At 56.0% G+C, this 27,891-nt stretch overlaps 1 protein-coding gene across 4 annotated transcripts; it reads left to right on the top strand.

Moving 5' to 3' along the window:
* On the top strand, positions 1-27,802 carry SLC7A7 (solute carrier family 7 member 7). 4 transcript variants are annotated; one of them, XM_029581849.1, is made up of 11 exons: positions 2-155; positions 401-495; positions 8,124-8,693; positions 23,487-23,612; positions 23,862-24,006; positions 24,912-25,035; positions 25,356-25,459; positions 25,564-25,660; positions 26,545-26,694; positions 26,916-27,099; positions 27,353-27,802. In XM_029581849.1, exons 3-11 carry the CDS (start codon positions 8,177-8,179, stop codon positions 27,460-27,462), a joined length of 1,557 nt encoding a protein of 518 aa, XP_029437709.1. In that variant the 5' UTR covers positions 2-155; positions 401-495; positions 8,124-8,176; the 3' UTR covers positions 27,463-27,802. The 4 variants fall into 4 exon arrangements, with proteins under 4 accessions (XP_029437712.1, XP_029437709.1, XP_029437711.1 ...); XM_029581851.1 differs by lacking the exon at positions 401-495 and having other exon boundaries at positions 14-155; XM_029581850.1 differs by lacking the exons at positions 2-155; positions 401-495 and adding an exon at positions 6,598-6,895.
* The last annotated feature ends 89 nt before the right edge of the window (positions 27,803-27,891 follow it).

Here is a 27,891-nt window from a genome sequence, read left to right on the forward strand (position 1 = left end):
ATCAGCTAATTGCACGCATACACGGGCTCCTTCCTCCCTCAGCTGCTTTCTCCCTCTCTCCCTCTCTTGCCCTCTTAGTCCAGGCTGGTTTTCTCTCAGGCTGGTACCTGGAAAGAAGAGCACTCCCCACCTCCATCAAGAGCCACTCGGCCCAGGTAAGAAGCAGAAACCCACTTTGCAAAGTTAAGGGATTTATTTACAGCAAGAAGCCCCCTCTCAGCCTGCATGAGGGTCTGCAGGGATTAAGGGATTACAGACTGGAAGGAGAGGAGCTCCCAGTTGTTGTTGTTGCTGTGTTTCTTTCTTCTTCAGTGTGGTGTTTAATGGGCTTTGTGGGATGTTTGTATAAATATTTCCTGTCCTGCCACTTTACTTATTTATTTCTTTTTCTTTTGCTAAGGAAACAGCAGGTCGAGCCCGGACAGCAGAGCAGGGGAGGGGGAGGCAGGTCCTCCGATCCGGCAAGCATTTAAAAGCCTTTTTGTTTCCTGGCAGGTGGGGTTCCCTTTCTGCTGTGTTTTTCCTAGAATCAGTAATGAACAATAAAAGCTGCCCCGGGGTCACACTCAGGTGCTGGGCGGGTGGGTGGGCTTTTCGTTTTGTTTTACCAGACTCTTCTAATTCTTTTAGAGAGACCCCCCCCCAAAAAAACAGGTTCCAGGCCTGTGGCAGCGGGATGCAGAGCCACGAAAGGAGATGGGCGACAATCAGAGAGAGAGGGGGGGCGCCGGTCCCAACGCGGAAATGCCCAGGACCTGCCTCACGGGGCCACCTTTACTGCCCCTATCCCCCCCCCCCCCCCCCGAATATAGGATGAGCACCTGCTCATAGTCAATTTGACAACCAGCCCCTAAATCACTTTAATATCCCATTTTTTTTTTTTGCTTTTCCCACTTTTCTAACTCAAACTTTGATTCCGCCTCGCTTCTTCTTTTGGATTTTTTTTTTTTGTTTTTTTATTTCTGGGGCCTGATTTATTTCTGCCCCTGTGCCCCCTCCTCAAGCCTTCCCCCTTCATCCAAGTGACCCTTCCTTAGGGTCCCCGGGGCGGGCGGTTTAAAGACTTTGATTTCTCCCATCCCTCCTGGCTTTTCCGATTCTCTTCTGAGTTAAGGGTAGGAGGCAAAACTGAAGAGAAGTTGAAACGGGGGTGCGCGAGTGTGTGTGAGTGTGTGTGAGTGTGTGTGAGTGTGTGTGTGTGAGTGTGCGCGAGTGTGCGTGCGTGTGTGTGTGCGTGCGCGTGCGTGAGAGTGTGTGTGTGTGAGTGTGTGTGTGTGTGTGTGCGTGCGCGTGCGTGTGTGTGTGCGTGCGCGTGCGTGAGAGTGTGTGTGTGTGAGTGTGTGTGCGTGAGTGTGTGCGTGCGCGTGTGTGAGAGTGTGTGAGTGTGTGTGTGTGTGTGGGGGGTGATTAGGTATTTTTAAAACTCCGACTTTATCTTTTACCCGAAAAATGAAAATTCACGCCAGTGACTTATATCTGCCTTACTATGCGCGTGTGTGTGTGTCTGTGTGTGCGAGTGTGTGAGTGTGTGCGTGAGTGTGTGCGTGTGTGTGTGGGGGGGGGGTGATTAGGTATTTTTAAAACTCCGACTTTATCTTTTACCCATAAAATGAAAATTCACGCCAGTGACTTGTATCTGCCTTACTATGCGCGTGTGTGGCTCAGAGTCACAGGTACAGGTAGATATTCCTTTTCTGAGAGATTTTGATTTAAACGTTTTTAAAACTTCTGTACGTTTTGTGCAGGGCCTGGTGTTTTCTGAGAGAGGCTTGGTGCTGTTTGAATAACATTCATCTTCTTCTCCCTCCCATAGCTGTGCTGTGTTTCTGGTGCATGTTGCTAGGATTTCAGAGCTGTTTAGGAGACCCCCTGGAAACCGTCTGTTAATCAGTGCTTGGATTCCAGGCTTCCTAGAGAGAGTTTCGGTTAATCCACGGCAAAGTTTTTCTTTTCTGTGTTGTTCCACTGCTGTGAGGAAGATCGCACTGCTGCTGCTGAGGGTCTCTGCTGACAGGGGGCACTGCTGCTGCTGGGGGTCTCTGCTGACAGGGGGGACTGCTGTGAGGATGCTCACAATGCTGCTGGGGGTCCCTGCTGACAGGGGGTACTCTTGTGAGGAAAGTCACATTGCTGCTGCTGGGCGTCCCTGTTGATGGGTGCTGCTGTAGGGAAGCTTGCACTTCTGCTGCTGGGGGTACTGCTGTGAGGAAGCTCACAATGCTGCTGAGGGTCTCTGCTGACAGGGGGTACTGCTGTGAGGAAGCTCACACTGCTGCTGCTGGGAGTCCCTGTTGATGGGTGCTGCTGTGAGGAAGCTCACACTGCTGCTGCTAGGGGTCCGTGCTGACAGAGGGCAGTGCTGTGAGGAAGCTCACACTGCTGCTGCTGGGGGTCCCTGCTGACAGGGGGGACTGCTGTGAGGAAGCTCACAATGCTGCTGAGGGTCTCTGCTGACAGGGGGTACTTTTGCGAGGAAGCTCACACTGCTGCTGCTGGGAGTCCCTGTTGATGGGTGCTGCTGTGAGGAAGCTCACACTGCTACTGCTGGGGGGTCTCTGCTGACAGGGGCACTGCTGTGAGGAAGCTCACACTGCTGCTGGGGGTCCCTGCTGACAGGGGGCACTGCTGTGAGGAAGCTCACACTGCTGCTGCTGGGGGTCCCTGCTGACTGGAGGCACTGCTGAGAGGAAACTGACTTGTTGGTTCGGATTCCCCTGATGGGGGCAGTGCTGTGAGGAAGCTCACACTGCTGCTGCTAGGGGGTCCCTGCTGACAGGGGCACTGCTTTGAGGAAGCTCACACTGATGCTGCTGGGGATCCCTGCTGACAGGGGGCACTGGTGAGAGGAAGCTCACACTGCTGCTGCTGGGGGTCCCTGCTGACAGGGGGCACTGCCGCGAGGAAGCTGACTTGTTGGTTCGGATTCCTGATGGGGGCAGTGCTGTGAGGAAGCTCACACTGCTGCTGCTGGGGGCACTGCGGCGAGGAAGCTCACACTGCTGCTGCTGGGGGTCCCTGCTGACAGGGGGCACTGCTGTGAGGAAGCTCACACTGCTGCTGCTGGGGGTCCATACTGACAGGGAGCACTGCTGTGAGGAAGCTCACACTGCTGCTGCTGCTGGGGGTCCCTGCTGACAGGAGGCACTGCTGCGAGGAAGCTCAGACTGCTGCTGCTGGGGGTCCCTGCTGACAGGGGGCAGTGCTGCAAGGAAGCTCACACTGCTGCTGGGGGTCCCTGCTGACAGGGGGCACTGCTGTGAGGAAGCTCACACTGCTGCTGCTGCTGGGGGTCCCTGCTGACAGGGGGCACTGCCGCGAGGAAGCTCACACTGCTGCGGATCCCTGCTGACAGGGGGCACTGATGAGAGGAAGCTCACACTGCTGCTGCTGGGAGTCCCTGCTGACAGGGGGCACTGCTGAGAGGAAGCTCACACTGCTGCTGCTGCTGGGGGTCCCTGCTGACAGGGGGCACTGCTGAGAGGAAGCTCACACTGCTGCTGCTGGGGGTCCCTTCTGACAGGGGGCACTGCCGCGAGGAAGCTCACACTGCTGCTGCTGGGGGTCCCTGCTGACAGGGGGCACTGCTGCGAGGAAGCTCACACTGCTGCTGCTGGGGGTCCCTGCTGACAGGGGGCACTGCCGCGAGGAAGTTGACTTGTTGGTTCGGATTCCCCTGATGGGGGCAGTGCTGTGAGGAAGCTCACACTGCTGCTGCTGGGGGTCCCTGCTGACAGGGGGCACTGCTGCGAGGAAGCTCACACTGCTGCTGCTGGGGGTCCCTGCTGACAGGGGGCACTGCCGAGAGGAAGCTCACACTGCTGCTGCTGCTGGGGGTCCCTGCTGACAGGGGGCACTGCCGCGAGGAAGCTCACACTGCTGCTGCTGGGGGTCCCTGCTGACAGGGGGCACTGCCGCGAGGAAGCTCACACTGCTGCTGGGGGTCCCTGCTGACAGGGGGCACTGCCGCAAGGAAGTTGACTTGTTGGTTCGGATTCCCCTGATGGGGGCAGTGCTGTGAGGAAGCTCACACTGCTGCTGCTGGGGGTCCCTGCTGACAGGGGGCACTGCCGCGAGGAAGTTGACTTGTTGGTTCGGATTCCCCTGATGGGGGCAGTGCTGTGAGGAAGCTCACACTGCTGCTGCTGGGGGTCCCTACTGACAGGGGGCACTGCCGCGAGGAAGCTCACACTGCTGCTGCTGGGGGTCCCTGCTGACAGGGGGCACTGCTGCGAGGAAGCTCACACTGCTGCTGCTGGGGGTCCCTGCTGACAGGGGGCACTGCTGAGAGGAAGCTCACACTGCTGCTGCTGGGGGTCCCTGCTGACAGGGGGCACTGCCGCGAGGAAGCTCACACTGCTGCTGCTGGGGGTCCCTGCTGACAGGGGGCACTGCCGCGAGGAAGCTCACACTGCTGCTGGGGGTCCCTGCTGACAGGGGGCACTGCCGCGAGGAAGTTGACTTGTTGGTTCGGATTCCCCTGATGGGGGCAGTGCTGTGAGGAAGCTCACACTGCTGCTGCTGGGGGACCCTGCTGACAGGGGGCACTGCCGCAAGGAAGCTGACTTGTTGGTTCGGATTCCCCTGATGGGGGCAGTGCTGTGAGGAAGCTCACACTGCTGCTGCTGGGGGTCCCTGCTGACAGGGGGCACTGCCGCGAGGAAGCTGACTTGTTGGTTCGGATTCCCCTGATGGGGGCAGTGCTGTGAGGAAGCTCACACTGCTGCTGCTGGGGGACCCTGCTGACAGGGGGCACTGCCGCAAGGAAGCTGACTTGTTGGTTCGGATTCCCCTGATGGGGGCAGTGCTGTGAGGAAGCTCACACTGCTGCTGCTGGGGGACCCTGCTGACAGGGGGCACTGCCGCAAGGAAGCTGACTTGTTGGTTCGGATTCCCCTGATGGGGGCAGTGCTGTGAGGAAGCTCACACTGCTGCTGCTGGGGGACCCTGCTGACAGGGGGCACTGCCGCAAGGAAGCTGACTTGTTGGTTCGGATTCCCCTGATGGGGGCAGTGCTGTGAGGAAGCTCACACTGCTGCTGCTGGGGGTCCCTGCTGACAGGGGGCACTGCCGTGAGGAAGCTGACTTGTTGGTTCGGATTCCCCTGATGGGGGCAGTGCTGTGAGGAAGCTCACACTGCTGCTGCTGGGGGTCCCTGCTGACAGGGGGCACTGCCGCGAGGAAGCTGACTTGTTGGTTCGGATTCCCCTGATGGGGGCAGTGCTGTGAGGAAGCTCACACTGCTGCTGCTGGGGGACCCTGCTGACAGGGGGCACTGCCGCGAGGAAGCTGACTTGTTGGTTCGGATTCCCCTGAATGGGGGCAGTGCTGTGAGGAAGCTCACACTGCTGCTGCTGGGGGACCCTGCTGACAGGGGGCACTGCTGCAAGGAAGCTGACTTGTTGGTTCGGATTCCCCTGATGGGGGCAGTGCTGTGAGGAAGCTCACACTGCTGCTGCTGGGGGTCCCTGCTGACAGGGGGCACTGCCGCGAGGAAGCTGACTTGTTGGTTCGGATTCCCCTGAATGGGGGCAGTGCTGTGAGGAAGCTCACACTGCTGCTGCTGGGGGTCCCTGCTGACAGGGGGAACTGCCGCGAGGAAGCTGACTTGTTGGTTCGGATTCCCCTGATGGGGGCAGTGCTGTGAGGAAGCTCACACTGCTGCTGCTGGGGGACCCTGCTGACAGGGGGCACTGCCGCGAGGAAGCTGACTTGTTGGTTCGGATTCCCCTGATGGGGGCAGTGCTGTGAGGAAGCTCACACTGCTGCTGCTGGGGGACCCTGCTGACAGGGGGCACTGCCGCGAGGAAGCTGACTTGTTGGTTCGGATTCCCCTGAATGGGGGCAGTGCTGTGAGGAAGCTCACACTGCTGCTGCTGGGGGTCCCTGCTGACAGGGGGCACTGCTGAGAGGAAGCTGACTTGGTTCGGATTCCCCTGATGGGGGCAGTGCTGTGAGGAAGCTCACACTGCTGCTGCTGGGGGTCCCTGCTGACAGGGGGCACTGCCGCGAGGAAGCTGACTTGTTGGTTCGGATTCCCCTGAATGGGGGCAGTGCTGTGAGGAAGCTCACACTGCTGCTGCTGGGGGTCCCTGCTGACAGGGGGCAGTGCTGTGAGGAAGCTCACACTGCTGCTGCTGGGGGTCCCTGCTGACAGGGGGCACTGCCGCGAGGAAGCTGACTTGTTGGTTCGGATTCCCCTGAATGGGGGCAGTGCTGTGAGGAAGCTCACACTGCTGCTGCTGGGGGACCCTGCTGACAGGGGACACTGCCGCGAGGATGCTCACACTGCTGCTGCTGGGGGTCGCTGCTGACAGGGGGCACTGCCGCGAGGAAGCTGACTTGTTGGTTCGGATTCCCCTGATGGGGGCACTGCTGTGAGGAAGCTCACACTGCTGCTGCTGGGGGTCCCTGCTGACAGGGGGCAGTGCTGTGAGGAAGCTCACACTGCTGCTGCTGGGGGACCCTGCTGACAGGGGGCACTGCCGCGAGGAAGCTGACTTGTTGGTTCGGATTCCCCTGATGGGGGCAGTGCTGTGAGGAAGCTCACACTGCTGCTGCTGGGGGTCCCTGCTGACAGGGGGCAGTGCTGTGAGGAAGCTCCAGCTGCAGGATGGGGCAGCGCCGGGTTTGTGGCTAGGAAAATGCCACCACATCTCCTTCCTTTTGATAAATAAATCTGTGAGCCAGGAACTCGCAGAGCGAAGTCTTAAGGGCTGGGGGCTGTGGTGTTTCTCTTCTTTCGAAATGGCAGGGTTGGTCGTACCTTGGACTCCCGGATTGCTCAACCCCTCCCCGCCTTCTTCCCTGCTCCTTGAGAGGCCCGAGTCGCCTGGGGCTGTCTCTTCTTCCTCTTCCAGGGTGGTGAGGGAGGCAGACTCGGGCTGAGCCCGGAGAAGTGAGTGTGAAAGCTCCCTCTCCCTCTCTCTTCTCTCCCAGTCGCCATCACTTTCTGTCAGTCCGCTCCTCCCTCTCCTCTCTGTCTCTTATTTGTTTTATTTCTTCTCCTCTCTCTCCCTTCTCGGTCCTCCCCGTGACTTTCACTTTCTGTCTTTCCTTGTTCTCCCACCGCGTTCTCTCTGCCACCTGTGCTCTCTCCCATCTCCTTTGCCTGTCTGTCTGCCCCCCCCCCCTCCCCGGAGGAAACCTCAGACAGAGGGAATAAGGAGATAAGAGACCCCCCCCCCCTGTTCCCGAGTGAGCAGCCTGAGCTTCTTGAGTAGCCCCTGGGGTAAAGGGAGCAGGGAACAGCTCCCCTATGAGGAAAGACTAAAGAGGTTAGGACTTTTCAGCTTGGAGAAGAGACGGCTGAGGGGGGATATGATAGAGGTGTTTAAAATCATGAGAGGTCTAGAACGGGTAGATGTGACTCGGTTATTTACTCTTTCGGATAATAGAAAGACTAGGGGGCACTCCATGAAGTTAGCATGGGGCACATTTAAAACTAATCGGAGAAAGTTCTTTTTTACTCAACGCACAATTAAACTCTGGAATTTGTTGCCAGAGGATGTGGTTAGTGCAGTTAGTGTAGCTGTGTTTAAAAAAGGATTGGATAAGTTCTTGGAGGAGAAGTCCATTACCTGCTATTAAGTTCACTTAGAGAATAGCCACTGCCATTAGCAATGGTAACATGGAATAGACTTAGTTTTTGGGTACTTGCCAGGTTCTTATGGCCTGGATTGGCCACTGTTGGAAACAGGATGCTGGGCTTGATGGACCCTTGGTCTGACCCAGTATGGCATTTTCTTATGTTTTCTGCTCTGCACCCCGGCCTGGGTTTTCCATTCATTACCCCATTAGCCAGCAGGGCTGGAGTGTCATGTCCGTCAGCAAATATTAATGATCCCTGGGGCAATCGGCCAGAGATCAAAGGTCGGGGAGGGGTGAGGAGCCCCTCCCCAGGCACATATAGAGGAGGCAGGGTCCGGGCCATAGAGAGAGAATCCACCTTTTATAAAGGGGAAAGCAAGGTCTAGGGCCTGCACAGGGAATGCCGCTCGTGGAGGCCCCTCCCCGGCGTCTGAAATCTCTGCCCCGTGGGGGGGGGGGGGGGGGGGGTCCCTCTTGCTCGCGTTGATTCTCTCTGCCCCCTGACATAATCTCTCCTGTCTCTTCCATGCCGACAGGACAGCTCCGAGGGTGACCTGGGCGCGGACCCCCCTTCCTCTCCCCCTCCGCCATGTCCCGCCCCGCCCCCGCACAGGAGCCGGCCCTCCTGCCCCCGGGGCGCCTCTCCAACGGCACCGCCGAGGGCCCCCCTTCCTCCGGCTCCTCGGCGGACGGCTCCGTGAAGCTGAAGAAGGAGATCTCGCTGCTGAACGGCGTCTGCCTCATCGTGGGCAACATGATCGGCTCGGGCATCTTCGTCTCGCCCAAGGGAGTGCTGATGTACAGCGGCTCCTACGGGCTCTCGCTGGCCATCTGGGCCACCGGCGGCCTCTTCTCCGTCTTCGGGGCCCTCTGCTACGCCGAGCTGGGCACCACCATCAAGAAGTCCGGGGCCAGCTACGCCTACATCCTGGAGGCCTTCGGGGGCTTCGTGGCCTTCATCCGCCTCTGGACCTCCCTGCTCATCATCGAGCCCACCAGCCAGGCCATCATCGCCATCACCTTCGCCAACTACATGGTGCAGCCCATCTTCCCCAGCTGCGAGTCGCCCTACGCCGCCAACCGCCTGATCGCCGCCGCCTGCATCGGTGAGTACGCCGGGGTTTACTCTCTCTCTCTCTCTCTCTCTAGCCCAGGGGTTTCATTGGGGTTTAATCGCCCTTTTTTTTTTTTTTGTCTGTGTTTCTGGGGATTTTTATCTCTTCCCTTTCGCTCCCTGTCTCAAGTTCAGGACGTTTCTCGCTCTTGCCTGTTGCACAACCCCCGGCCTTACTTTTGTAGGTCCGAAGCGAGAAGGGTTGGGGGGGGGGGGGGAGAGGGGGAGGGGAAGTACGAATTCCGGGCTCTGCCCCATGAGATGAGATTTAAGATCTTAAAGAGGTACGGAGGGAGGGGGGGGGGAATATAACTCGCAGATGTAAGTGATGCGCAAGAGGTAAACCTTTTTTGTCAGTGAACTAGAAGTCACGATAAGAGGCTCGGAGGCGATAAGCACAAGAGCAGCAGAAATATTCCTTCATGGAAAAGCTGGGCGATGAATGGAATGGCCTTCCCTTGGAGGCGCTGGAGACAGAAACAGTGAAAGAATTCCTGGGACGGGCACAGAGGATCCTCAGAGGAGGGGGAGTGAGGGGTAAAGCCTGGGACGGGCACAGAGGATCCTCAGAGGAGGGGGAGTGAGGGGTAAAGCCTGGGACGGGCACAGAGGATCCTCAGAGGTGGGGGAGTGAGGGGTAAAGCCCGGGATAAGCACAGAGGATCCTCAGAGGTGGGGGAGTGAGGGGTAAAGCCCGGGATAAGCACAGAGGATCCTCAGAGGTGGGGGAGTGAGGGGTAAAGCCCGGGATAAGCACAGAGGATCCTCAGAGGTGGGGGAGTGAGGGGTAAAGCCCGGGATAAGCACAGAGGATCCTCAGAGGTGGGGGAGTGAGGGGTAAAGCCTGGGACGGGCACAGAGGATCCTCAGAGGTGGGGGAGTGAGGGGTAAAGCCTGGGATGGGCACAGAGGATCCTCAGAGGTGGGGGAGTGAGGGGTAAAGCCCGGGATAAGCACAGAGGATCCTCAGAGGTGGGGGAGTGAGGGGTAAAGCCCGGGATAAGCACAGAGGATCCTCAGAGGTGGGGGAGTGAGGGGGTAAAGCCCGGGATAAGCACAGAGGATCCTCAGAGGTGGGGGAGTGAGGGGTAAAGCCTGGGATAAGCACAGAGGATCCTCAGAGGTGGGGGAGTGAGGGGTAAAGCCTGGGATACGCACAGAGGATCCTCAGAGGTGGGGGAGTGAGGGGTAAAGCCTGGGATAAGCACAGAGGATCCTCAGAGGTGGGGGAGTGAGGGGTAAAGCCCGGGATAAGCACAGAGGATCCTCAGAGGTGGGGGAGTGAGGGTAAAGCCTGGGATAAGCACAGAGGAGCCTCAGAGGTGGGGGAGTGAGGGGTAAAGCCTGGGATAAGCACAGAGGATCCTCAGAGGTGGGGGAGTGAGGGGTAAAGCCCGGGATAAGCACAGAGGATCCTCAGAGGTGGGGGAGTGAGGGGTAAAGCCTGGGATAAGCACAGAGGAGCCTCAGAGGTGGGGGAGTGAGGGGTAAAGCCTGGGATACGCACAGAGGATCCTCAGAGGTGGGGGAGTGAGGGGTAAAGCCTGGGATAAGCACAGAGGATCCTCAGAGGTGGGGGAGTGAGGGGTAAAGCCTGGGATAAGCACAGAGGATCCTCAGAGGTGGGGGAGTGAGGGGTAAAGCCCGGGATAAGCACAGAGGATCCTCAGAGGTGGGGGAGTGAGGGGTAAAGCCCGGGATAAGCACAGAGGATCCTCAGAGGTGGGGGAGTGAGGGGTAAAGCCTGGGACGGGCACAGAGGATCCTCAGAGGTGGGGGAGTGAGGGGTAAAGCCTGGGACGGGCACAGAGGATCCTCAGAGGTGGGGGAGTGAGGGGTAAAGCCTGGGATAAGCACAGATGATCCTCAGAGGTGGGGGAGTGAGGGGTAAAGCCTGGGATGGGCACAGAGGATCCTCAGAGGTGGGGGAGTGAGGGGTAAAGTCTGGGATCAGGGCAGGGTTGTGATTCTACAGCAGGGACAGACAGACAGTCAGACAGACAGACACACACTCCTCCTTGCTGCAGTGCTACACAAACAATCCCAGAGAGAAAGAGGCAGCAGATGCTGACACACATTGGGGTCTCTTCATAGTTGCTTCTCTCCCACTATTTCTCGCAGCTTCTTTACCTCTGCCCTAGACTTCTTGTCTCTTTCTATCTCTGCTTCCTGTGTCTGGGCATTTTTTTATCTCCCTTCCAGCTCTTTCTCTATCTCCCTGTCTCTGTCGCAGACTCGCTCCTTCTGCCTCCATGTCTGTCTTTCTGTCTCTCTCCCTCTGTGTATCTCAAACTGCCTCTTGCCCTAGGAGGAGATCAGCCTTTTATAAACTACACCCGACCCCCTCCTCAAATAAAGTCTTAAAAGCGAGGCCCGTGATAGGAATGACTCTTTTATAAGGCAGACAGGGGTCCCTGGCGACTGTGAGGGCAGGTCATGGGCGCATTATGTGCCACAGACCCTGTAAAAGTGCCTGAGGAAGTCCCAGAGTTGTGCATATTTTAGTCTAATAAACAGATTTCTTCTAATCTATTCTTTCTTCACTGCCTATCTGCCTGTTTTTGCTTCACCATCAGTCACATGTCCCTGGCCTTGGCTGGCAAGTGAGGAAGTTGGAGAAAGATGTGTGTGTGTGTGTGTGTGTGTGTGTGTGCAGGGCTCAGCTGATAGCAGAAACGGCCTCCTCAGCACTTTCCTGGCTGCTGGCCTTGCTCACATGAGAAGACTAAATAAAAGCTTCCCCTCCCATGATGGGAGACAAATTACATCTATAGGCAGTGCTTTGCAGTGTCTGAGCAATACCATTCGGTCATTATTCAGTGCCCCAAGGTATTGTGACATCAGCACTGCCCTGTCACACACACACACGTGGGGATCCAGTGCTGAGGCACTGTGACATCAGCACTGCCCCGTCACACACGTGGGGATCCAGAGCTCCGAGGCACTGTGACATCAGCACTGCCCTGTCACACACACACGTGGGGATCCAGAGCTCCGAGGCACTGTGACATCAGCACTGCCCTGTCACACACACACACGTGGGGATCCAGTGCTGAGGCACTGTGACATCAGCACTGCCCTGTCACACACACATGTGGGGATCCAGTGCTGAGGCACTGTGACATCAGCACTGCCCTGTCACACACACTTGGGGATCCAGGGCGCCGAGGCACTGTGACATCAGCACTGCCCTGTCACACACACTTGGGGATCCAGTGCGCCGAGGCACTGTGACATCAGCACTGCCCTGTCACACACACTTGGGGATCCAGTGCTCCGAGGCACTGTGACATCAGCACTGCCCTGTCACACACACGTGGGGATCCAGTGCGCCGAGGCACTGTGACATCAGCACTGCCCTGTCACACACACTTGGGGATCCAGTGCGCCGAGGCACTGTGACATCAGCACTGCCCTGTCACACACACTTGGGGATCCAGTGCGCCGAGGCACTGTGACATCAGCACTGCCCTGTCACACACACTTGGGGATCCAGTGCGCCGAGGCACTGTGACATCATCACTGCCCTGTCACACACACGTGGGGATCCAGGGCTCCGAGGCACTGTGACATCAACACTGCCCTGTCACACACACGTGGGGATCCAGTGCGCCGAGGCACTGTGACATCAGCACTGCCCTGTCACACACACGTGGGGATCCAGTGCGCCGAGGCACTGTGACATCAGCACTGCCCTGTCACACACACTTGGGGATCCAGTGCGCCGAGGCACTGTGACATCAGCACTGCCCTGTCACACACACGTGGGGATCCAGTGCGCCGAGGCACTGTGACATCAGCACTGCCCTGTCACACACACTTGGGGATCCAGTGCGCCGAGGCACTGTGACATCAACACTGCCCTGTCACACACACGTGGGGATCCAGTGCGCCGAGGCACTGTGACATCAGCACTGCCCTGTCACACACACTTGGGGATCCAGTGCGCCGAGGCACTGTGACATCAACACTACCCTGTCACACACACGTGGGGATCCAGTGCGCCGAGGCACTGTGACATCAGCACTGCCCTGTCACACACACTTGGGGATCCAGTGCGCCGAGGCACTGTGACATCAACACTGCCCTGTCACACACACGTGGGGATCCAGTGCGCCGAGGCACCCTAAGGAAGTGGTTAGAGCTGGAGGGATGCTGAGGAGATAGGGAGAGGTAGAACCAGTAGTGAACAGGAGGTGATTCTGCCTGTGAACTCGTGGGTTAGACCTCACCTGGGCTATTTTGTCCAATGCTGAAGCCCCTACCTGCAAAAGGAGGCGGTGAGGAGAGGCTAACGAAATGGTGCAGGGTCTGCAGCAAAAGTCCTGTGAGATGAGACTGAATGGAGGGGAGGGGAGAGAGAGTATAAGTGCAGAGCGGTATCAGAAAGGAGAGGATGGTCCAGCGCCCTGCGCGGTTGTTGGGGGGGGGGGGGGGGGGGGAGATGCAGGTGGCCGGGAGCTCACTGCAGGCACTGGCGCCTGTCCTGCCCGCCCCTTCCATTGGCCAAGAAAGCCTCCCTCCCCCGGGGAGATGGTGTGAGCCTGGGACAGGCACAGAGGATCCCGGGTCATGAGGAAACGAGGGGTCTGTGGCATTGCAGCAGGACACGAACAGGGCAGCGACTGGAGGGGCTTCACTCGTCCACATGTGCTGTCACCTTCTCCATTTCTCTGAGGCTCTGGGACGCCCTCGCTGCCCCTCGCGCTGCCGTTGTGACTTTACCGAGTGCTCGAGTGAGGATTTTTATTTCCCTCGTAATCGCTCCTCTGTGCTGTAATGAAGCGACCCATGGCCCTGCTCCAGATCTGGCCTCAGGCCTCCCTCCACGGTCCGCGGGGGCCGGAGCTGCTGATGAAAGAGGCAACAGAGGGAATCGGAGAGGAAGGCTCGGTTACGTCAGACCCCAGGCCCGGTCTCCTCTGTGTGGTGAGGGGTTTTTCTCTGTAGTGCATTCCCCAGACACAGGCTCGGTCCTGTGACGGGGGAGGGTTAGAGAACCGGGATTCAAATCCCACCGCTGCCCCTCGTGACCATGGGCAGGTCGCTTGGTTCTCCATCGCCTCAGGTACAAACCTATGGCATCGTTCGTCAGAATGCGCTATTGCTGTCCACGCACTCGCTATGAACGGTAACGCACGGTGCCGGTGCACTTTTTTTTTTTTCGGAGGGCCGGGATTTAGTTAAACGAGGGGCAGTATCGCAGCGTGAGATAGCGTAACGCACGCCATCGCACGGTTTTAACGCTGGAAATAACTACGCCTTTCTTCCTGGCGTCGTCGGGCTGTGGGATAGGAAATGGCCGTAACGCAATTCACCATACAATTTTTTTACTTGGGAAGGGAGAGAGCGAGAGCCTCTGGGCAGTGCCTCGCTGTGTGCGCACCTATCTATGTCTGTATAGGAGGGGCCGTCTAACGGCTGGAGGTGAGGCGCTGATGGTAGTTCAGGGGTCAGTTTCTCGTGCAGAGTGAGGCGTACGAGGCGCACAGTGCACCTCGGTGAAGATTGGGAAGTCTCACAAAGATGACGTTTTGTGCTACGTTACCTCACCCTAGCTTGATGTACCCTGTTTATAGAGTTTATTTCCTCACTCCACGTGACGTCAAATCTTCACCGAGGCGCACTGTGCGCTTCGTACCCCTCACCACCAACCGACCTTATCCTCAACTTATTAGATGGCCCTCCTATAGGGATATAAATACTTCACCACTGTGAGGGCCCTGTGCAGTCTCCCCCTCCCTCTCCATCTGTAGTTACCCGAGTGTAAGGCACCTTGAGCAATCGAAATCTCAAACGCACGCCCTCCGATGACCCAGCCCGACCCTGACGAGGCCGATCCATTTCCGGGTTTGCAGTTCTATTGCCACTTTCTCTAGGAAAGACAGCAGCCCGTCCACAGATGCCTCTTCCCGTTCGTGCCCCCGACCAGTCCAGACGAGCAGGTTGAAGGGGATAAGAAACAGGTGGGTAATGGTGAGCCCAGTGGATGTGGGGAATTTGGATTTTCAGAAGGCTTTTGTGACAAAATGCCCTGGCCTGTCGTGATGGTGAATCGTGGGAGGAAGGGGATCAGGAGGGACGTTGCGTTATAGAAAGAGATCTGGCAGAAATGCGATAAGTGACAGCACGACTTGCGGTCACCGCGGGCCATTGCCATGAAGGAGTCCTGAGAAGAGGAATAAGTCATGGGACTGGAGGCAAGCTAGTGTTGTGGCTTGCAGACCGGTTAGAAGAAGGTAAACAGAAAGGAGCAGTAAATACATTTCTCAGCGGGGAAAGGTAAACAGTGGAGTGCCTCAGGGATCTGTGCTTTTTAATACGGTTATAAATGATCTGGAAAGGGGTGTGATAAAGCACGTGATCAAAGATGCAGGAGACACATAATTATTCAGAGCAGTTAAATCACAAGCAGACTGTGATACATTACAGGAGGACCTTGCAAGACTGGAAGATTGGGCATCCAAATGGCAGATGAAATTTAATGTGGACAAGTGCAAGGTGTTGCATAGAGGGAAAAATAACCCTTGCTATAATTACACGATGTTAGGTTCCATATTAGGAGCTACCACCCAGGAAAAAGATCGAGGCATCATAGTGGATAACACATTGAAATCGTGGGCTCAGTGTGCTGCAGCAGTCAAAAAAGCAAACTGAATGTTAGGAATTATTAGGAAGGGAATGGTTAATAGAACGGAAAATGTCATAATGCCTCTGTATCGCTCTATGGTGAGACCGCACCTAAGAGTGTGCAACCGCATCTCCAGAAAGATATAGTGGAATGGGAAAAGATATAGAGCAAGGCAGCCAAAATGATAGAAAGGCTAAATAGGTTAGGGCTGACTAGCTTGGAGAAGAGACTGCTGAGTGTGTGTGTGGGAATATGATAGAAGTTGATAGAACAGGTACATTTTGAATGGGTTATTTACTCTTTAAAAAATAGAAAGACAAGGGGACACGCCGTGAAGTCAGTAACTAGCACATTCAAAACAAATCAAGAGAAAATTCTTCTTCACTGAATGCACAACTGAGGTCTGGAATTCACTGCCGGAGGATGTGGTAAAGGCAGCTAGCGTAGAGAAAGCTTTGGACGAGCTCTTGGAGGAGAAGTCCATAAACTGTTATTAACCAGATAGACTTGGGAAAACCGTTTCTTATCCCTGGGCATTAGCAGCTTGGGATCTGTTTACTGTTCAGGATCGGGCCCAGTGCTTGTGACTTGGTCAGTATCGGGACAGAACGCAGACGGGTAGCTTGTGGCACCAGTAATGTAACTAACAACTTCACCCGACAGTGAATTGAGCGCACTTTCTCAAACAAAACCTATCCATTGAAGTTTTCAGCTGTGAATTCCCTGAAGAAGGAGTAAAAGAGTAACTTCGAAGCCTTGCAGTGTCTGTATAGCCCCTAGGGGAATACGTTAAATATCGTAGACTTCGTTTGAACATTCAAGAAGAACGTGACCTATGATTAAAAAGCCCCGGTGCTTGGAAAGGCTCAGACAAAAACAAGCCATGAGTCACGAGGGTGCTGTATGATGCTCTCTCTCATTCTACATTCACATAAACATATAGCATGAGCCTAGTTATATAGCGCAATATTTTTATGGAGTCTTGATTCAAGCCTTTCCTGCTATTCATCGGGCATCGTTGGTTTGTGGGACCTGGGACTGGCATCCTGGGCACGATGGATCCAGTGCGGGAATTCTCATGTGGCCAACCCGGAACGGGATGATCCTGGCTGAGCTGGAGACCCTAACGGTGAGGGGCAAGGGGTATCCCAGGAACGTGGGCTTCGCTCACCGCCTGTCCAGTTCTGGTTTGGTCTCGTTCTCGGGTCTGGGGGCTTGAGGAAGTGTTGTCCCTAGGGGGAGATAGGACAGAGACATTCACGTCTCTCGGAGGTTTCCATGCACAGGGGGGGGGGGAGTCTCTTTCAGTGGAAAGGAGGCTGTGGAGCGAGGGGTCGTGGGATGAGGGTGAAAGGGGGCAGACTCGCTCAGGAGGAATCGTAGGAAACGTTTCTGTACAGAGAGGGTGGTGGGTGTGGCACTGCCTCCCCTTGGAGGTGGTGGAGATGAGGACGGTATCTGAATTCAGGAAGGCCTGGGACAGATACAGGGGATCTCCCGGGGAGTGACGGGTCTTGTAATGCTAAATGAGTCGGAGGGACGGGCAGACCCGAGGGGCCGTGCGGTCGTTTTCAGCCGCCGTGTTTCTGCGTGGGAGATTAAAGTGATACCCAACTCGTACCCGTTCTCTGTGCCCCGCTGCTGGGAGGTCCACATCCCGTTGCCTTGCAATATCTGGGGGTGGAGGGGGGGTTATTGTCCAGCTGGCTGCTTGTTGGAGGGTGGGCCACGGGGGCGTGAGCCGGGGGGGAGAGAGGCGCTGCCCTCAAATGTCAGCCTTAAGGTCTGGTGGGGGGTGGGGGAAGGAGGGAGGCCATTGTCTCGTGCTTCGCCTGCAGGACCACACGGGCGCGCGTTGTCTCCTGCAAGTGGGAAAGAGGTTAACGCACCTGGCATTCCCCCCCTCCCCCCCCCCCCCAGCCGCGGAGGAGAATCGGGGAGTCAGAAGAACCGGGTTTGCTTGTTTGCAGCATTTATTTAAAATTATTTGTAGCCCGCGCCCTCCAGAGTCCGGGGGTAACAATATAACGCAGACCCCCCCCCAGTGATGCATGGAAGATTAATGATAAACCAGCGGTGCCGAGTGTGAAACGCCAGCCGTGCCGTAGCGAGAGGGCCTGGTCCTGGACGCAGCCGGTCAGGGAGGGTGCTGAGGGGGGAACTCTTCTGTCCGGCCTGGGATCCGCGGAGCTTGTGGGGAAAATCTCTCTCGCGCGCGCGTGCGTGACGGTCCGGGATCTGAGGAGGACAGCGGGAGGCCGAACGGGCGGTTCTGGCGGGGACCTAAAGTCTCGAGAGTACCGCGCACGTCCGCGGGGATGCGACGCTGCGCGGCAGGCAGCGCGCCACGGGGGTGCAAGTTTTCTATCGCACGCGGTACCCGGCGGGAAGCCTGCGCGCAGGGGCTGTAGCGCAGGAGCAACGCGCTCGTCTTTCCGAGTGTTCGTCGGGAGTCTTGCGGCGGAGTTTTGCATCGACCGTGGGGGGGGGGGGGGGGATTGATGGGTCCCGTTCCGGGTTCTGCCGTCGGACGGGAATCGCGAAAAGCTTTTGCTGTAACCCCCCCCCCTCTCCCGCCGGTACCTCTCCTCGCCGGTACCGCCACGGCCCCGTTTTCTGTCGCGTTAAAAAAAAAAAAATAGTCCTAACTCTTCATGGGCTCCGGAATCCCCCGGGGCGGGGTCAGTCTCCAACTCGGACAGAACAAACGGTATCAGAGGACCCAATTCATCCCTCTGAAAACGTCCCAGGACTCTCGGATCGTCTCCTTCCATCTGGGAATAGGGTGTCAGATCATCCAGGACTGGCTCAGTGTCTGGGTCCTGGGGATGGTCCGGATGGGCGGCAGCCGAGACCACCCTGAGGTGTGAGGATCCCTGGGGGACTGAAGCACCTGTAGCACCCAGGGTGGCCCCTGAGGCTGGGGCCACCTGAATCAACCCCTAGCCGAGGGGGTCTTAGCTGGAGGAGGGGTGAACACAGAGTCCTGCTGCTGGCCCTGCCTGACATTGTGCATGAGAAGAATAAACTCTGCTGAAAATGGTTCAAGCAGAGGGTTGGGGGGTAAGGCAGCAGGAGGCGCTGGAGGAGGGTCCCCTGATGTAGGCTCTGTATCCGGCAGGATCGCGGGGGGTAAGGACCGGAGGCGCAGGCGAATGGCCCAGCTCTGCCGCGGCATCTGCCTGGGTGGAAACAGTTGAGCCCGATAACAAAATGGCCGACGTTCCCGTGCTGCTCGGGAACGGGGCCGGCCTCTCTCCGGACGAGCGCGTCCGCCCGCCCGCAGAAGAGCCGTGCGGCTGAAGTCGAGGGCCTTTCTCCGCCGGGGGGGGGGGGAGGCGCAGAGGCCAGAGCGAGAGAGATGGGATCCAGGATCCCCCCCCCCCCCAATGCTCCGCGTCGCGGCAGGAGGGGAGAGCAGGTAGGCCGCAGTCGCCCCCGAATTGCACCGTTGCTAAAAGCGAAACGGAGGGTTCTGACACAGGAACCCAGCACTGGCCCAACAGGCACGGAAAGATAGAGGAATGTCGTGTCTCTTATCTGGGCTGCCCCGAGGGAATCGGCTTCTCGGGGGAGAGGCTGGACCAGTGAGAGAACATCCAACTTACCCCCAAACAAGAAACGGGATAGAAATAAACAGACTGCCAGTAGTAAGAGATCAGTCTGCAAGCTGTTGAGGGAAAACTGTGAGGAGTAGAAACTCAAAGAAGGAACTTTAAGGAGAGAAAAAGCTACTCTCTCTCTTTTTTTTTTTTTCTGATCCATCCAAGGAGAGAAGAAAGAAATATAACTTAGACTTTCCTCTCAAAGTCAGAAGGGAGAACCATGGGTGAGACCCTGTCTGCTGGAGTCAGAGAAAATACTGAAGGGATACAGAGAGTGCACCAGCTTAAGGGAGGGTGCTCTTTCCGTTTTTGTTCTGACTCCATCTGCTGGAAGGGGGACATAACCCACCATCTGGACTGATGCAGGGACGTACAGGGAAATGTCCCTTTCCCCCCAGGGGCTCCAGGGGGGAAAGGGACATTTATTTAGTTTATTTATTTGAGATAACTTGTCCTCTGCGCTCTAGGTGGGTGAGAATTTAAGGCAGGAATCTAATCAAGGTAAAATTACCACAACAAGATAAACCCTACTACAATCAAATCAATAAAACAGAACAATAAAAAATGATAAAGCAGTTCAGGTACTGCCAATCCGCCAGCCACCTGACACCGTTAACCCTCGGGGGCCCGTTGCAGTGAGACTCCCCCCCCCCCCCCCCCAACCTCTTCCCCTTCCGCTAAGGAATTCCCCGCCACCGCAAAGGGTCCCCTCCCTCCCTCGCCAGCCGCCCGGATACCGGAGCAGGCGAGGGGGGAGGAGTGTGCGTTGTTCAGGCTGCACAGGGGGGGGGGGGGGACGGACACCGCGCCGTTTAATGCGCCGAGTGACCAGTGCGAGGACATCAAGATTGCCGTCGCCTGCCTTAGCGGTGCCGTTCGCGGGTCTGTGCCGCGTGTGGCGTGGAAGGAACGCGGGCCGAGTGTTTGGTTTCTTTATTTTAATAATTAAGCTGCATCGGGATAATCTCTCCCCGCTCCCACACACCCCCCGAATTGCACTTAATGAGGGACAGTGGAGTTTACCCTCTGCTTTCACTCTTATCACCGACTTTTTATGAGCTTGTTTATAATCGTCTTCCACAGCTCTAAACCTTGCCCTTTCTCCTCCTCCTCCTCCTCCAGGCGGACGGTGTTCACCCGAACCTGGGTCACCACTTGGCTGCAGGTCGGAGGAGCAGCCTGAAACCAGCCCTGAATTTGTCCCCGCCGCGGCATGCTGGGACTTGTAGTTCTGCTCTTCGTACACGAATTAGTGGCAGTAGGCGGAGGCAAAACGAGCCCCGCCTCGACCTGTCCCTCATGACCTTGGGAGGTGGGTGACCCCGCAGTAAGGGTGCATGGACCGGAAGCCGGGACCTGCTGAGGCACGGACGCCCGCTGGTACCAGGTCACGGGCGATAGCCTGAGCCGGGCTGGCGTTTGCCTGCATGGTGCTCGGTGGCCTTCAGGATCATCCCCCTCTTATGTCTCTCTTCTTCTCCACTCCTTTTTACCTCCAGAGGCTTCAGTGCCATCCCCTTCTTGAGTGTCCTTCTTTCTGGGCTGACCCGGTGGCTGCACTTCCTGGAGCAGAACCACACAAAAGAAACACAGATAAGGGGATGGGGACGGATGGGACACATCCGGGGGTACTGAGGGAACGTAAGAGATGTCCTGGCAGCTCCGCTGGTGACCTTTTCAGTGCTTCCTTAGAGTCTGGAGTAGTTCCAGAGGGGCTGGAAAAGGGCCGATGTGATTTCTATTCATAAAAGTGGAAGTGAGGAGGAGGCCGGGACCTACAGGCCGGTTTGTCTGATCTCTGTCAGGCTGATACACTACAGGGCGCTCCCGTGGATTTGGATGCACGTTATCGTCGCGCTACCTTTATCCCTTATACAGTAAGGGGTAATAGAGCGTGAAACGAGCGGCCAACCCCCCCGAAACTAATAGCGCCCGCAGCATGCAAATGCTGACAGGGGAGATAGGATAGAGATACCGAAATATCTGAAAGGTTTCCATGCACAGGAGGCGAGCGTTTTACAATGGAAAGGAGGCTCTGGAACCAGGGGCGATGGGACTCGGGAGTAATCTTAGGAAATATTTCTTTACAGAGAGGGTGGTGGATGCTGGGATGTGGTGGAGATGAGGACGGTATCTGAATTCAAGAAAGCCTGGGATAGATACAGGGGATCTCTAAGGAACTGATGCTAAATTGGACAGGTGGGCAGACTGAATGGGCCATGTGGTCTCTTTCTGCCGTCCTGTTTCTATGCCTTGCTGGAGATTTGGGTTGGATTCCTGAGCCTGGCTTCTGCTAGATGAACCAGCCGGGGATGCTGCAGAGGCAGCGCTCACAGCCCCAGGAAAAGACGTCTGACACATTCTGAAATGGTGGCAGACGTGAGGTGCACATGTACCGGGTTCAGAGGTGGACCCTGGCCAAGGACTCTCCTAGATGATGTGGGTGAGGGGGGAATATGGACAGGGAGTTAAAAGTGAGGGAAGAGACATCGATGGCTGCAAGTGAATGCTCACAGTGTGGTGGTCCCTGTGAAATTCGTTTTCTGTTGAGATGAAAGTCCAAAGGAGGGAGGGGGGAGAAAGAGACAACTTAGCGTTTACTTCTATTCGGGACACAAAACGTCTAGCAGAATAATTTGGTTCAAGATAAATTAATTCATTTTACATTTCTTCAATACCGCCCTATCCCTCTAACCAGCGTTCAGAGAGGATGCAGGCATCACATTTTAAAGAACAGTTTCCTGCTCAGGATGATTGATGTGTGTGGGGGGGGGGGGGGGGGGGAAACAGAAGAAATTTTAAATAAATAAAATAAACTTGACCCAAAGGATTCTGTTTAGAAGCTCGCAAGTTCGGTTGGAGCTTGCCTTACGAATGGAAAGGTGAATTCGGGTACATTGTGGGATTCGTTGGCTAATTCGTGTACAATTGGACGCATTCGTTTTTTTTGGCACGAAAGGATCTGGTGCTGATTCTGCACTCGTGCAAAGAAAAAAGAAACCAGGCTTGATTATTTCAAGGGGTTGTGCAGGGGGGGAAGGTTGGAGGGACACTGGCATAGAAGATCCTGTGAAAGAGGATAGCGAGGTGACCATTAGGAAGAGAGAGCTCAGACGATGCGACTCCTTGATCTGGGGATCTCCCTCGGTTCTCTGTTGAAGGCAGTTTTATGTTTTGAAATCTTCCTATCTCGGGTTTAAGGCAGTGGGTTTGTGGATTACCTAAAGGTTTGATTGAACTCTTAAAATCTTTCGAGAGCCAGCTGTCGCCGCTTTGTGAGGCGATTCTGGCGCCCACGAGACGAAAGAGCATTTGCCCGCCATGCCCCGGTTCTTTGGAAGTTGACGTCTGTCGATGCATGCGGGAGTGACGTCAGCGGAGCAGTTTCTCTCTGTCTCCCTTTGCTGGTCGGGGTGCGTATCCCACTCGTCTGGACTGGTCTGACTGGGTGAACGCATTCTTTTGATTTTTCGGGAAGGGGCCAAGCCCTGGTTATTTACCAAGGAGCTGACCTAGCTCTCGTCCTCTTGATCGTTTGACATTTTTCTCTCTCTGTGGTGGTTTTTCTCCTATGAGAACAGGAGGGAGAGACGGTGGAATCAGAATCTTTTTTTGTTTTCCCGGCTTTAGTTTTTGCTATGTGGACGTCTGTTTAACATCCTGATGGTTATTTTGTAATACGGATTTCTGTACTTATATTTTATGTTTGTTTGGATTTCCTGTAACTTGCGTTGGGCTATTCTGACATCAAATTGAACAAAAGAAATATATAAATAACAGAGCAGCAGCAAGAGGCAGGTGTCAGGACCCCCCCCCCCCCCCCCCCAAAAAAAAAAGAATTCTGTGTAGTGACCGTCCCAGCAATGTCACCCCCTAGAGATCCAGCAATGTCACCCCCTGCCCCCCCCAAGGAACATAGTCAGAGAGAAGCGAGGTGGAGAATGTGAGGCTGAGGGCAGGATAGAGGAAGTCCGGCTCCGATCTCGGGGAGGTCACTTCATTCCAAAACTGCTTTGAGGAACCGGGTTTGTGGTGAGTCAGAGAGAGAGAGAGACAGCCCTGGAGAAAAAGGAGAGAGAAACACGCACAGAGTGTGGCACGAATACCGCCGCGATGCTTCAACTCTCGCTTTCTCCGGCCTAAAGCCGTCCAGCGCCCTCCCAGGCTTCTCGCCCTGTTTTGCTGTTCTGGGACGAGGTTCCCAGCATCTCCACCTCCTCCTGCAGGGGCGGGAACCCAAAAGCGCTCCCAGAGCCCTCGACATGCCCGGGCTGGGTCGGAGTCTCACCGGCCCTTGCGGGAGGTTGCGGGGGGGGGGGGGGGCGGCCCTGGGACACTGAAGTTGTAGCGTTGAGGATGTGGCTGCCAATACCGATGGTGGTGCAGTTGCCCTTCCTCGCTCCTCCCCCCCAGAATAGCCCTGGCTGGATATTTGTAAACCGTTGCGATGGTTTACAACTTAACGACGGTATAGAAAAGTTTTTAAATAAATAAATAAGATGTGATAACGCAGCATTAAACCCCCTCCGCCTTCCTTCCTCCTCACCAGGTCTCTTGACCTTCGTGAACTGTGCCTACGTGAAGTGGGGGACCCGGGTGCAGGACATCTTCACCTACGCCAAGGTGCTGGCCCTCATCGCGGTTATCATCGCCGGCATTGTGAAAATCTGCCAGGGTAAGGCGGGGAGCGGTGCTCGTGGGCCTGGGCTGAGGGACAGGGGCTAGAGAAGGGTCACCCCAGGCCCTCGAGCAGGACCTGCCAGGGTCCTGGGAGAATGAAAGGAGAGGGGGGTGGCATGGCAGCATGGGTGGGGGCAGACGCTGCAGCTCCAGAGTTCTGCTCTGTGCCGAGTGGCGGCTGCGCTGGCAGAGACGCAGGACGGGCAGGTCTGGGCATAACGCTGTCTCTCTGCTCCGGCTCCAGGTCAGTCTGAGCACTTTGAGGATTCTTTCGAGGGCTCCTCCTACGATCCAGGGGACATCGCTCTGGCCCTGTACTCCGCGCTCTTCTCCTACTCGGGCTGGGACACGCTCAACTTCGTGACGGAAGAGATCAAGAACCCAGAGAGGTAAAGAACTGCTCTGGGAATGTCCAATAGAGCCAGCGAGAAGAATTCACAACCTACAGAAAGCAGGGGCGTGCAGGCCAAAAAAATATCATTTCCTATATCAAGTTTTGGTTCCTTTCCCCATCCTTTATTTCGTTTTTTTATGTTTCTGCTTAGTGTGCAGTAAAACAATAGAAGAAAAAAACCTGCAATCTCGTGGGCTTTTTTCTATCATTTTGTTTTGAAAACAAAAATAAGCGACAGACGATGTCGACAACATTGTCTTATGTCATTTCAAACGAAGGCACATCCCTAGAAAGTAGTGTGGCTGCCTCTTTAGTCCAGTTGACTGCACAGAAATAAAGGTTAATGGATAAAGCAAAAAAAATGTTACGGCGATAAGTTTTTATTGGATTAAGTTAAAACTTTCTTGGTTTAGCTTTCGGGCTATTCCTCAGAACAGAATAGAGAGAGCAAAAGATTATGCTCATTCTCTTCTGACCCGAGGAATCTAATGTCGACTCCTGAAAGTTAATCAAGAAATGTATCCAGTAAATCTAATTAAAAGGTGTGGCCTTTTATTTTTCTGAATGTGCAGTAATAGAGCGAGGAGGCTGGCAGGCGATGCGTGGACCTTTGGCGCCATCCTGTGGTGAAGGGGAGGCATTGCATCGTAGCTCTGCCTGTAAGAGACCAGCACGTCTGTCCCTTCTGTCTCCCATCACAGCCATAAGCCACCCTTCTCTCTGTCTCCTCCTTTTCACAGGGTGCAGGGAACAGAGACTGGCTCCAGGCGTGTGTCTCACTTTAGAGCGCATGGTGCAGGACCATCCCCAGGCGTTTCTGTCCCTTCCAGCCTGTGGGTGTGATTAATCTCTCTTTTTTTTTTTTTTTCCCCCTTTCCCTTGCTGTCTGATTGCCTGCAGGAATCTGCCCCTGGCCATCGGGATTTCCATGCCAATCGTGACCATTATCTACATCATGACCAACGTGGCCTACTACACAGTGCTGGACATGAGAGCTATCATTGCCAGTGACGCCGTCGCTGTGGTAACTGCTTCTGGTCATTCTTTGAAGGAGGGGGGGATATACCCATAGAGGGGCTAGGACAGGACAAGAGCCCCCCCTCCCCAAAACATCCTCATAGAGAAGTACAGGAAGGGAAATCTCCAGAGCGTGCACAGGGGAGCGGGGGCGGCCTAGGCAAGCACAGATCCCATCCCCCACTGCCGTCCTTATAGAGGGGCCGAGAGACTCTGGGACTTCACCGGGGACGGCGCAGTGGCCTCTGCGACATCTCTAAAGAGAAACCTTCAGGAAGCTCCCCTCACCCTCCCTAACAGCCCGATTCCCTCTCTTTGATTCTCTAGACCTTTGCTGACCAGATTTTCGGCATCTTTAACTGGACCATCCCATTCGCCGTGGCTCTCTCCTGCTTCGGGGGTCTCAATGCCTCGATTTTGGCTGCTTCCCGGTAAGAGGAGGGGGAGGGGGGCCGGCCCATGGGCAGCTTGGGAGTGGCTTTTGTGGCAGGACCCCAACCTTTCCCTGCTTCTCCTCTCTTCTCCTCCCCTTCAGGCTGTTCTTCGTGGGCTCCCGGGAGGGCCACCTGCCGGACGCCATCTGCATGATCCACGTGAGGAGGTTCACGCCCGTGCCCGCCCTGCTTTTCAACGTACGTGGAAAGGGTGAAATCTCAAGGGGGGGAGTAGCTGTGTGACCTTTAGCTTCAAAGGTTGGCAACGGCGAGCACGGAGGTTGGGCCCCTGGCCTCTGTACCACAGAGTCCCGGCCTGACCTGAACTTTCTCCCAGGCGACCTCCCCTCTCTTTCCAGGAATCCAGTGTTCCCCCGCAGACCTTACCTTCTCCCTTGGATTATGGGTGCAGGGAGAGGCAGAGCCGCTCCTGCTTTACATCCCGGTTTTTTGTTTTTTTTAAGTAACAGGGACTACAAGTCCCAGTATGCAGTGGGGTGGGAAAGCAGGCCTGGTGCTGCCTCTCCCCACAAGACTTGGTGAGGTAACGCAATCCGGGACTCGGCTTTTCTCGCAGGGGATGAACCTTTCTGCCCCAGAGCCACAGGAATCCACCTGGCCAACCTTCTCCCTAGCACCCCCCGACTTTCTCCAGGGTCCTGCCTGCCTGCCGTAACTGCATCACGTTTTGCAAAATTAATTTCTTAGCAGCGCTGTTAGAAGGCATTTTTAAAGGACAGAGAAAATCACCGCAGTCCTGAACAAATTTGTGCCAAGGACGTAAACACATTAGACATTTAAAATCGTACTGAACTCATCCCCTTGCCCGCTTATCAATATCCCCCCCCCCCCCTTCCCAGTTCATTAAACCCCGCTCGAGAGACCAGCACAGGCGACTGTCGCGGTAGTCACTTCAGACACGGAAGTCTGCATCGGGTTCCACCCGCTCTGAAAAACCTCTCCCTTACTCAGACCGCTCCATCTCCAGCCTCGTTCCGTGGCTCGGGCGACCGAGACTGCACCCGCTGGCCCAGTTTTTATAAAAACCTGGATCTTTCCCTTCTTTTCTTCCTCTCCGGCAGGGAGCGATGGCGCTGATCTATCTCTGCGTGGAGGACATCTTCCAGCTCATCAACTACTACAGCTTCAGTTACTGGTTCTTCGTGGGGCTGTCCATCGCGGGGCAGCTGTACCTGCGCTGGAAGGAGCCTGCCCGCCCGCGGCCGCTGAAGGTGAGAGGCAGGAGGGAGCCCGAAGGGGAGGGAGAGCGGGCGTTCTAGAGCAGGGAGACCTAGAACATATCTTACTCCACCCTGAAGGAGCCAGAGCGCAGAATCGCCTCTCATTCCCTGCTTTAGAGGGTAGCGAATGCCTTGTGCAGAGAGAGAGAGAGGGTAAGCAAAACCGAGGGGACAGCCCGCCAACCGTTTCTCTTCCTCTCTTTGCCTCCCAGCTGAGCATCGTTTTCCCCATCATCTTCTGCTTTTGCACCATCTTCCTGGTGGCTGTGCCCCTCTACAGCGACACCATCAACTCCCTCATCGGCATCAGCATCGCGCTCTCCGGGGTGCCCGTCTACTTCCTGGTGGTGGTTTTCCCCGAGCGGAAGAAGCCCCGCTGGATCCGGGACACCATCGGTGAGACGGGGAACTTCTGCTCCGCCAGGTTGTTGGGGTTGGTGGGGGGGGGGGGCCACTCCGACCTTCTCCTTTAAATCTAATTTTCCCTGTTTCTTTCACACTGGACTTCTGCACCCACCCCAAGCAGAGACCCAAATCTCTTACCCCCCCGCGGCCTCCTCCTGCCTCCAAGCTGTGGCAGCCGGGGCCTGTAAACATCAGAAGCATCCGTCCTTGCCCCCGTTTAACCCCCGTCTTCTGTCTCCTGCAGCCTCAGCCACCAGATACATCCAGATCCTCTGCTACTCCGTCATCACCGAGCTGGACGAGGAGGAGGAGGAGGAGGAGACGGACAAGGCACAGAATCGCAAATCCAGCTGATGGACACAAGCCAGGGCGGCCACCCCTAACCCGACGCCAGTCGGGTGCACTCCTCTACCCGTAATTTATTCATTTTTCCGTGTTTTCCTACTGTATCTTTTTTTTTTAAGTAGTTTTATTTTGAATTATTTGTTTGAAAGAGGGAGCGGCGGTGGGGGCAGCGGTTGAGGCCGGGAAGGGCGGAGAGAGAGAGAGAGAGGAGGCAGCCGGGCCCCCTGCTCTCGGGCCCCGTTTCGCCGCCGGCGAGGCTGACGGGCGATGGCGCTGCAGCCTGGGAGACAACGTGAGGAGGGGATGTAAAGCGAGTCGAGGAATTCAATAAAATATAAACCTGCGAGGAGCTGGTCTGACACTTCCTTCTCAGCCGACCTTTCACCCGCTTCCCCTCTGCTGTCGCCGTCTCTCTTCTTCTTTTTTTTTTTAATTTGT

The sequence above is a fragment of the Rhinatrema bivittatum genome, chromosome 16 (genome assembly GCF_901001135.1).
Source record: "Rhinatrema bivittatum chromosome 16, aRhiBiv1.1, whole genome shotgun sequence".
NCBI lineage: Eukaryota > Metazoa > Chordata > Amphibia > Gymnophiona > Rhinatrematidae > Rhinatrema > Rhinatrema bivittatum.